General features: G+C 40.9%; 1 protein-coding gene across 15 annotated transcripts in view; it reads right to left on the bottom strand.

Moving 5' to 3' along the window:
• MARK3 (microtubule affinity regulating kinase 3) overlaps positions 1-10,626 on the bottom strand; it is a 118,952-nt gene that overhangs the window by 32,561 nt on the left and 75,765 nt on the right. For 11 of the 15 annotated variants that reach the window (XM_017505319.2, XM_017505303.2, XM_017505305.2 and 8 more), the window contains 6 exons: positions 7,002-7,058; positions 3,693-3,929; positions 3,393-3,512; positions 3,051-3,150; positions 2,612-2,724; positions 1,201-1,354 (listed from right to left, as the gene is read on the bottom strand). In XM_017505319.2, coding sequence (XP_017360808.1) covers positions 1,201-1,354; positions 2,612-2,724; positions 3,051-3,150; positions 3,393-3,512; positions 3,693-3,929; positions 7,002-7,058 — 781 coding nt within the window. Of the gene's footprint in view, positions 1-1,200; positions 1,355-2,611; positions 2,725-3,050; positions 3,151-3,392; positions 3,513-3,692; positions 3,930-7,001; positions 7,059-7,772; positions 7,910-10,626 lie in introns of those variants that run through there. The other 4 variants (XM_017505306.2, XM_017505314.2, XM_017505316.2 and 1 more) reach the window with 2 other exon arrangements.

Below are 10,626 nucleotides of genomic sequence, written 5' to 3'. Positions count from 1 at the left end.
AAAAAAAAAAAAGAGTAAAAATCGGCTAGGCCAATGACAGGCTCACACCTGCAATTCCAGCACTCTGGGAGGCCATGGTGGGTGGATCACCTGGGGTCAGGAGTTCTAGAGCAGCCTCGCCAACATGGTTAAACCCCATTTAGTAGGGGCGGGGGCCCCTACTAAAAATACAAAATATGCGTGATGGTGCATGTCTGTAGTCTCAGCTATTCAGGAGGCTAAGGCAGGAGAGCTGCTTGAACCCAGAAGGTTGAGGTTGCAGTGAACCGATATTGTGCCATTATACTCCAGCCTGGGCAATGAGAGCAAAACTCCACCTCATGAAAAAATAAATAAAAATAAAAAGGGCAAAAATCATTTCCTCAATTAAAGTGCTTGATAGCCACAAGTGTCCAGTAGCTACCAGACTGGACAGCATAGAGATATAAAACTGTAATAATCACAGAAAGTTCTACTGGACAGTACTACTCTATAAAGTAAATCCAATGCAGAGGTGAAGAGAGTGAATAGAACTACAGACTAAGGGCTGGATGTGCTGGTTCATGTCATCACTTGAACTTGGGAGTTTGAGACCAGCCTGGGCAACACAGCAAGTCCCCATCTCCATTAAAAAAAAAAGAAAAACTACAGATTAAAACAGAGGTTCCAGAGGGGCTAATGGTAAGGTTTCCACTCAACTGAGGCCTTACCCAGCAAAAATCTACTGCATGTACCAAGAAGATCAGAGGCTTAAAGTAATCATGTAATCATGCCAGCACCTGCAGGAACACTAAGAAAAAAATGCTGGCTAGGCACAGTGGTTCATGCCTGTAAGCCTAGCACTTTGGGAAGCTGAGGTGGGCAGATCACTTGAGGCCAGGAGTTTGAGACCAGCCTGGCCAACATAGCAAAACCCTATCTCTACTGAAAATACAAAAATTAGCCAGAAATGGTGGTGCACGCCTATAGTCCTAGCTACCCAGGAGGATGAGGCAGGAGAATTGCTTGAACCTGGGAGGTGGACGTTGCAGTGAGCCAAAATTGTACCACTGCACTCCAGCCTGGGCAACAGAGCGAGACTCTGTCTCAAAAAAGAAAGAGAGAAAGAAATGCCAAGAAAGAACATCAAGCCAGGCAGGCTCTGACCAACAGAATGCTTCCCAGTGCTGGATCTCTTGCCTGGACTCTTAAGAGACGGCACTGGAATACTCCAAAACTTACCATGATCGCTGTAGCGTCTTTGCTTCTGGCTTGAAGAAACACTTCTCTGCACTTTGTGGTGAGGAGACTGGCCAGTACTGTTGTTGAGATCACTGCTTGGCCTAACCTTAGCAAGTGAAAGATTGCTGCTAGAACTGGAATCACTAGCATCCAGCTAAGAGAAAATGAGAAAAACAGAGCAAACCACAACACGAACCCAAATGGTTTATTAGGAAATTAAACTTCTCATTAACATAGACCTCATAAACCGTTCATTCAGAGAGGAGGAATCACAACGTACAAAAATTTTAATCCTAAACTTAAGCAAAAGTAGTTTTCTGACTGCTGGAAAGACACTAAAGGTATTTATCATTTTCTTTCCAGGCTTTCTCAAACAACTTTAAATGCTCTATTTACTTCATCTGATGCTTTATGTCATTTCTAAACCATTAATGACTATATGTTAATTTATGAAAGACCAGGTTTATAACAACATCCATCTTTTTCTCTACCCCACCGCCCCCAAGATACAGTCTTGCTCTATTGCTCAGGCTGGAGTGCAGCAGTGTGATCTTGGCTCACTGCAACCTCCACCTCCCAGGTTCAAGGAATTCTCCTGCCTCAGCCTCTCGAGTAGCTGGGATTACAGGCACGCGCCACTACACCTGGCTAATTTTTTGTATTTTTAGTAGAGATGGGGCTTCATCATGTTGGCCAGGTTGGTCTTGAACTCCTGACCTTGTGATCCACCCGCCTCAGCCTCCCAAAGTGCTGGGATTACAGGTGCGAGCCACCATGCCCAGCAATTTTTTGTATTTTTAGTAGAGATGGGGCTTCATCATGTTGGCCAGGTTGGTCTTGAACTCCTGACCTTGTGATCCACCCGCCTCAGCCTCCCAAAGTGCTGGGATTACAGGTGCGAGCCACCATGCCCAGCATTTTTTTTTTTTTTTTTTGAGACAGAGTCTCATTCTGTCACCCAAGCTGGAGTGTAGTGTCATGATCTTGGCCTACTGCAACCTCCCCCTGGCAGGGTCAAGCGATTCTCTTGCCTCAGCCTCCCGAGTAGCTGAGATTACAGGCGCACCAACATGCTTGGCTAATTTTTTGTTTGTTTGTTTTAGAAGAGATGGAGTTTCGCTATGTTAGCCAGGCTGGCCTTGAACTCCTGGCCTCAATTGATCCATCTGCCTCGGTCTCCCAAAGTGCTGGGATTACATGTGTGAACCACCATGCCTGGCTAATATCCATCATTAAGAGTTAACTTAAAATAGCTTGTAATAGTCATAGGATTTAGATTTTCTGTTTGCAGGTAAATCTAAAAAACGATGTATCAAAGGTTACAAATATTCAAAAGATAAAAACTAAGAAAACAGTTGATGTGAACTAATAATTAAGGGTATTTCAACTCTTCCTGTCTGATTACTCTTACCTCTGAAGATTTTCTCCCCAATAACAAATATGTAGCTGTGATTTCATCATATTTCATTTTACTAAGAGATTCTTGAATTTCTTCTTGTGAATATCCCATTCCCACCATAATATCTAAAAGAAGGACATAATACAGTTTATGTGTTTTGTTTGGGTAAGAAATCATCCCTTTATAGGATAAAACAATTTTCTTCATTTGACCTAAAAGATTACACATTACATACATTTTCTAATATAAATGGGCACTTGTTTCAGAGTTACTGGGTGCTATCATAGGAAACTGCAGGTAGCTAAGTTCCTAAATATGACAGAACAGATAAACTGTTCATATAACCTGTGCTTAACTTTCTATTATTCACATTTTAGGTACAGACATGAGTCCAAACAGAAATATGTTACCTAGACAAATACACGTGAACATGCAGGCATGGAGTGATTACCTATTCTTTTTTGGTCTGAGATGTCTAACTCTGGTTCAACAAACGGTTTGAGTTCATCCTCTTCATGCCCTGCATTGATCCACCTGTCCTTCATGATTTGCTAAAAAAGGTAAACTGTTTATTAGCAGAGTAAAATATTCTGATAACCATAATATTTAGAAAAATTTATTTTCAACATTTCACTGACTGTTGTTCAAAGCATAAACTCAAATTTTTTTAAATGTTTCAATTCCTGCTTACAAAGCAGCAGGATGTATCCAGTATGGCATATAATCAAGCAAAGTTCTAAGGCCACTCTAAAGACTCTCCAAAGTTGTTGCTTGTTTCTACCTACATGATTACCTCTAGAGTGCCGCGTTTAATTGGATTTAGCACCAGGAAACGTTTGAGAAGGTTTTCACAGTCTGTAGACATGTAGAAGGGAATTCTGTATTTCCCTCTTAATACTCTCTCTCTCAGTTCCTTTGGGGAGGTAGAGAGGAAAGAAAACTAGTGAGTCAACCTTTAGGTTTAGTTAACAAAACACAGCAAGAAAAACCCTGAAGCCCCCACACTGATATAATGTTAAAGATATGAAGCCATGTAATATTAGGAAACTTTTTTTAGTTTTGTGAAGTACATGGATGCAACTGCTTCTTATACCTTTAGGTTTTGCCCATCAAAGGGAAGTGAGCCACTGACTAGTGTGTATAAAATGACCCCCAGACTCCACACATCCACTTCTGGCCCGTCGTATTTCTTGCCCTGGAAGAGCTCCGGTGCTGCATATGGAGGACTGCCACAAAATGTGTCGAGTTTACTGCCAACAGTAAATTCATTGCTAAAACCGAAATCTGCTATTTTAATGTTCATATCGGCATCTAACAATAGATTTTCAGCCTAGAGGGAAAACATCAAGACAAAAATGAAATTTAACCAAAATAGAATTAGAAATATGACAGGATTAGGCATTTTCAGAAAAGCTCTTTGTAACGATATAAAGTTACCTCCTAATTAATGTGAAAACATTCTTTCTAGAGAAAAAAACAGGAGACAAATGAGAACTCCTTATTTTATAACATTAATAATAGCAGGCATGAAGTATAGATTAATTCTAGCACTAATGTAAACATCAGTGTCCCACGATCAAGAAAAGCCTTGACAAGTTTTTCAATTAAGAATAGTAATATGGGGGCCAGGCACAGTGGCTCACGCCTGTAATCCCAACATTTTGGGAAGCAGAGGTGGGTAGATCACCTGAGGCAGGAATTTGAGACTAGCCTGGCCAAGATGGTGAAACCCCATCTCTAATAAAAATATAAAAATTAGCTGGGCATGGTGGTGCACACCTGTAATCCCAGCTATTCGAGAGGCTGAGGCAGGAGAGTCGCTTGAACCCAGGAGGCAGAGGTTGCAGTGAGCTGAGATTGTACCACTGCACTCCAGCCTGGGCGAGAGAGTGATACTCTATCTCAAAAACAAAAAACGAAAATAATATGTGGTAGCGGTAGGGGCAGGGCTAGGTACAGTGGCTCACTTGAGCCCAGGAGTTCCAGACCAGTTAGGGCAACATAGAGAGACCCCTTCTCTACAAAAAATTTTTAAAAAATTAGCTGGGTAACGTCTGCAATCCCAGCTATTTAGACGGCTGTGGTAGGAGGATCTCTTAAGCCTGGGAGTTTGAGGCTGCAGTGAGCTATGACTGTGCCACTGCACTCCAGCCTGGGTGACAGAGTAAAACACTGTCTCAAAAAATAAATAATTTTTTTTAAAAAGGAGCATTTCATAAAAACGGCTAAATAGCTACGAAATGGCTGTTAAATGAAAAGGGGAGAATCCCAAACCTCATTCAAGAGACAAATCATAGCTGGATGTGGTGGTTCACGCCTGTAATCCCAGCACTTTGGGAGGCCAAGTTGGGTATATCACCTGATGTCAGGAGTTTGATACCAGTCTGGCCAACTTGGCGAAACCCCATCTCTAATAAAAATACAAAAAATTAGCTGGGTATGGTGGCGGGCACCTGTAATCTCAAATACTTCAGAGGCCAAGTCAGTAGAATCGCTTGCACCCGGGAGATGGAGTTTGCAGTGAGCTGAGATGGCACCACTGCACTCCAGCCTGAGCGACAGAGCGAGACTCTGTCTCAAAAAAAAAAAAAAAAAAAATCAGTCACTTTATTTTAACAAATTTCCTATGTGGCTACTCCACAGCAGATGCTATATTAGTGTCTGGATGGATAATGAAGAACAAGACCGATAAAACCCTGCCCTCAACAGCTCACAGTTCAGAGGGGAAGAGGTAGAAAGATAAGCAGCTGTCCTGAGACACAAGTGCCATAACTGAAGAGGCACCAGGAGATGTAGGTTGGCACTGAAAGGAGTGGACCGCTTCCCAGATGAAGAGAAATCAAAGCACCAGAAGGTGCATCTGATTATAATGGATGTGTTGATGAGGGGTATTTCTGGCAGAATAGAGAGTCTGAGAACCCATTTGAGTCACAGCATATTTCACCAAGAAACTGAAAGACATGTGTGGGAGAGAGATGTGTAGAGAGGGCTGGGGAATGGTCAGGGCTTAATAACAAAGGACTGTACTTGAGAAGTTTGGGTTTTCATCCTAAGAGCATTGGGAAGCCACTGAAGAGTTGTTCAAGCAGAGAAATGACCATTTTATTTGTGTTTCCTTAAAAGACCATTCTGGGTGCAGTGTAGAAAACATACATGGGAGGAAGAGGCAAAACTAGAAGCAGAGAAGAACAGGTAAGAAAGCAGTGTCGTAATCACCTGAGATAACAGTGGTCTGGCCTTGGATAGTGTAACAGACAGAAAAGAGTGTGCTTAAGAGGTATCTGGGACACAACAGCAAAAGGGCCTGGTGACTGAGTAGGTAAGGTACCTGAGGGACATCACTCACTTGAATGAGAAGTGAACATTCATGTTTAGGAAGGAAAAATTTAGGCTTTGAACCTGCTGCACCCAAGGAATGCTTATGTGAAGATACCCTTTGCTCAGCTGGGTCCTGGATCCAGGAAGAGTGCTGTGGCCGCAGGAATGAATTCAGAGCCATCAGCATACAGTTGGCCACTGCAGCTCAGAGTGAATATGAAAAAGCAAGTCAATGACAACCATGTGAGGGGAGAGCGAAGGTGAGTGCCAAGTTAAGACACAGAATCTAGGAAATGTTCAGAAGAATATGGCTACAAAGGAGAAGAGAGAAAAAGGGTGTATCTGGAAGGGGAACATGGGTGGTTTTTTGTCAAAAAAAGAAAAAAAAAAAGGCATACAGACTTGAGCATGGGTAAATGCTGCTGCTGGTGAAGAGCCATTAAAGAAGGAGAGGGAATAAACAAATGGAGAGAAAAGAGGCATTACACAGAGCACAGTCCCCAGAGGGAGTCAGGAGTCAGGACCCAGAACTCAGAGCAGAGGCACCTCACTTTCCTGTAACAGGAGAGAAGTGATGGATGGGGGTAGGTGCAGCTATGTCTAAGGGCCTGGTAGAAACTGAGGGAGTTTCTGCCTGGTGTTTCTATTTTCTCTGTGAGATATGAAACTATCATCCTATGCTAGAGTGAGGGCAGAGGTTGAACACCTTGAAAGAGGTCTCAAACAGGCATTGCTGTTAACGGAAGAGAACTAATGAAAGTAGCAGAAAAGAATGCCAGGCGGCACTGGGGATGCTGTGGGGACAACCATACATTCCTGGAGGCCCCCATTTGTTTGGCTGTGTGATGACTGTCCTCCAGAAATCAACCACCAGTCACCTTAACTGAAATGTAAAATACTTTCAACAAACTTTACTTTAAAATAAAATTTTAATGCTCTTTCCTATAACTTAAGAAGATTCAATGATTATGAAATTTAAAAAAAAATTTAATAAGTCTAATCTACACCTCATTTGTGTAATAACCACTGTGAGAACTGCATACATACAGACAGAGCATACGCTGAGTGAGGCACTTCTACCTACCTTGAGGTCTCGATGTACGATCCGTTTCTGATGGCAGTATTGAACTGCAGACACGATCTGAACAGGAGAGACGCAGAGTCAGACATCACTGGTGCAGATTCGTAATTAAGACGAAAATAACTTTGTTAATGTTCACACACACAGAATACTCAGTATGTGCTTGAATGTCTGTGTGGATTTCTAAAAATGATTTTCCTATGCCTTGAACTTTCCAGTCTAGAGAAATTTAGGGATGGTGCAAAACAAAATAGGTGAGGATGTTCTTCTGTTTTCTACCATTTTAACTGAAGTCTCTTTTTGGACCCTATCCACTGACATTCCACTTAGAGTGTAGTGCCAGGGCCCAACAAATCGCCTGGATCTGGTGGACCCTGGCTGCCCCTAGGCCCAGATAGCTCTGATGTAACTTTTTTTTTTTTTTCCTTGAGACAGAGTCTCGCTCTGTTGACCTGGCTGGAGTGCAATGGCACAATCTTGGCTCACTGCAACCTCCCCTTCCTGGGTTTAAGAAGTTCTCCTGTCTCAGCCTCCCGAGCAGCTGGGATTACAAGCATGCGCCACCATGCCCAGCTAATTTTGTATTTTTAGTGAAGACGGGGTTTTACCACGTTGGCCAGGCTGGTCTCGAACTCCTAACCTCAGGTGATCCGCCCCCGCTGGCCTCCCAAAGTGCTAGGATTACAGGCATGAGCCACTGCGCCCAACCTGGTACAACCTTTCCATACCCATGGAGTCAACTCCAAACCAAACCAGCAGTAGAGTTACCCATACCCAGGTGTTAATCCAGGTTGGTTCTCTTCTGTAAGTGCTCTTCCCAGTCTGCTCCCTGCAACAGTCTTCCTTCTAACTGATGTGGATCCATGGGGAGCAAAAGCTAGTTAACTTCTCTGAGGGTCAGTTTCCTCTTCCTTTATTAAAATGGAGGAATGAATGTTGTAACGTATGTGAACTATGAAAACTACTATGTGCACTATTAAGAATTCCTCCCACTTTCAGCAAATAGTATGCTTTATTTAGTCAACTTGCAATCATGACTATGATTAAACAACTGTTTTACTGAAATTTCAACTTACTGGTCACTTAAAAAAAGTCTTCTAATATTAAAGCTTTATATGCTCATTGTAGAAATTCTAGGAAATACAGAAAAGTCTATGGAAATATACTCCTGTATTACCACTAACTAGAGGTAACATCTCTTGTTATTTTGTTGCACTTGCATCTAGTCTTCTCTTTGGTATTCTGCATGTATATTTAGATGCATATGATTACATATACACAAAACTGAGATTATAATAAAAATACTGTTGGTTCCTCCAAATCATCATCAACTCTCAACTGTAAGCCCCATGGACCCACCCATGGAGATGAAATCTCAGAGAGGGCTGTACAATATTTTGGTTCAAAATAAGCAGCAAGGAAAAGGTGAACTGGGGTTAGGATGAGAATGATAACAAAAATCAGCACTTTGCTAAGCAGCTTCATTATTTAAAATTGACATTCAGAATATCAGACCCACTCATGATTAACTAAAGGTACACAAATTCCAATGCCAAAATATGGGTTTTAGAGCATCTGTTACTTTGGATTTATCATGATTGTTCTATTCTGTCAGCATGAAAATTGGAAAAGTAAAATAGCTTTGTTTTCCCAAAACAAAGTAATAGCTTTGTCACCTAGGACACAGGTAAATTTTATTTAATCTTTTCCCTTTGCTAATTCAGAATTTATATTTGTTTTTCCTCATATTGAGATTTCTCTTATAGGTTATTTTCAAATTCTGCTTTTGAATCAGATTTGATGATTTTCTGTCCTTTCTCAAAGAGATCAAATAATTTCTCTCTTTCTCTGGCTGCAAAACAGCTCAAAGCTAACGTGATGCTGCAATAAGCTGAAAAGACTCAACTTGAACTTACAGCTTTTTTTGCATTCTGTTAGCAGCTAGAAATGGTGATTTCTAACAGACATTATCTAGGTTAAACTATGAATGCTAGCCTAATTCACCTTCAATCATACATGAAAGAGTGTCAAAGAATCAACATCACCAGCCAACCAAGAAAGAGGTAAGTAAAAAAGATGGAGCTGGAAATTTATTATTTTTCTCTGAAGAGAACAAGAGCCCAACCAAAAATTTAAAATGTCATAAGCAGTAACTAGGATGGGCATGGTGAAGGAAGTAGAAGGAGGAAAACCCATCTGGTGATGAATATGGAAAAGGATTGCACAGTGTACTTTGTGTGTGGCATACCTTCCTTTCTGTCATAAATAGAAAAACTTTTTTTACTTAGTCAAAGTAATGACTTACAAGCTCCTAGAAAGCACAGAAATTGAGGCTGGGTGCAGTGGCTTACATCTATAATTCCAGCACTTTGGGAGGCTGAGGAAGGCGGATCACTTGAGGTCGGGAGTTTGATACCAGCCTGGCCAACTGGATGAAACCCAGTCTCTACTAAAATTAAAAAAAGAAAAAAGAAAAAAAAGCCGGGCGTGGTGGTGCACACCTATAATCCCAGCAACTCGGGAAGCTGAGGCAAAATTGCTTGAACATGGGAGGCAGAGGTTGCAGTGAGCTGAGATCACACCACTGCACTCCAGCCTCAGCAACAGAGCGAGATTCCATCTCAACAACGAAAGAAAAAAGAAAAAAAAAGAAAGCACAGCAACTGAAACAGAGAAGTGGAAACACCAATATCACGCATACCCTTCCAAGTCTAATGGAGCAGTCATAGGCAAATACCATGGGAGAAGAAATCAATTCTAAAGCACTCTAAATCAATTTCCTAATTGTAAAAACACACACATAACAAACCTTCCTTCCTAGTCCAATTAATAGGCTCCTCAAATAAAGGCTTCAGAATTTCTGCAGGGAATTTACAATAAAAATTGGAGTAATTTCCTCAAGATTTAGGTTAGTAAGCTCTTGCTGGGTGACACCAGCCTCTTCCTCATAGTCAATAAGTCATCTTCACATACATGTTTGCAAGTCACACTCATCTGAGTAGAAAGGACTGTAAGCTGTATGAAGCAAAATAATTTTAGCTTTCAGGTGGTCAATTTGTAAAAATTAAGAGTATGGTTATGGGAAGAGCCAAATAGACTTTTCTAATAAAAATCTGAGTTTCCTTTTATAGACACACAATCAAATGATATTAGAATAGGAAAGAACTATGGACTTCATCAAGTGTAATTTCTTGTTTTTACAGCTTTAAAAACAGGATCAGAGAAGCTAAATGATAGTCAAAGTTGATTTTGACTTTGATTTTAGATTTGAATTCAAAGTACCATTAGTATGTAAGCAACATTTATAAGAAACTTATTAAGTCCTATAACTTACAAATGTAAACCTCAGATTAAGCAAATCAAAGGAGACACTGTAAAGATGTGCCAATCTTGTATGTGAATAAAACAAAATATAAAGGTTCTGAGAGAAATGAGGCTATAATTCCATTTCATTGTAGACCTTGTGAGAATAGAATTAATTTAAAAGCAGTGAAGCACTGTTCCTTTCCTTCATCTAAATCAGAGGTTGGCAAATTATGGCCTCTGGCTACTTTCAACCCATCTCTATTTCTGTAAATAAAGTTTTGTTGGAACACAGTCACGTTCATTCATTTGGTATGGTCTACAG

Source organism: Cebus imitator, unplaced genomic scaffold (assembly GCF_001604975.1).
Source record: "Cebus imitator isolate Cc_AM_T3 unplaced genomic scaffold, Cebus_imitator-1.0 Scaffold338, whole genome shotgun sequence".
Taxonomy (NCBI): domain Eukaryota; kingdom Metazoa; phylum Chordata; class Mammalia; order Primates; family Cebidae; genus Cebus; species Cebus imitator.
This window is presented reverse-complemented; position numbering and strand designations above follow the sequence as displayed.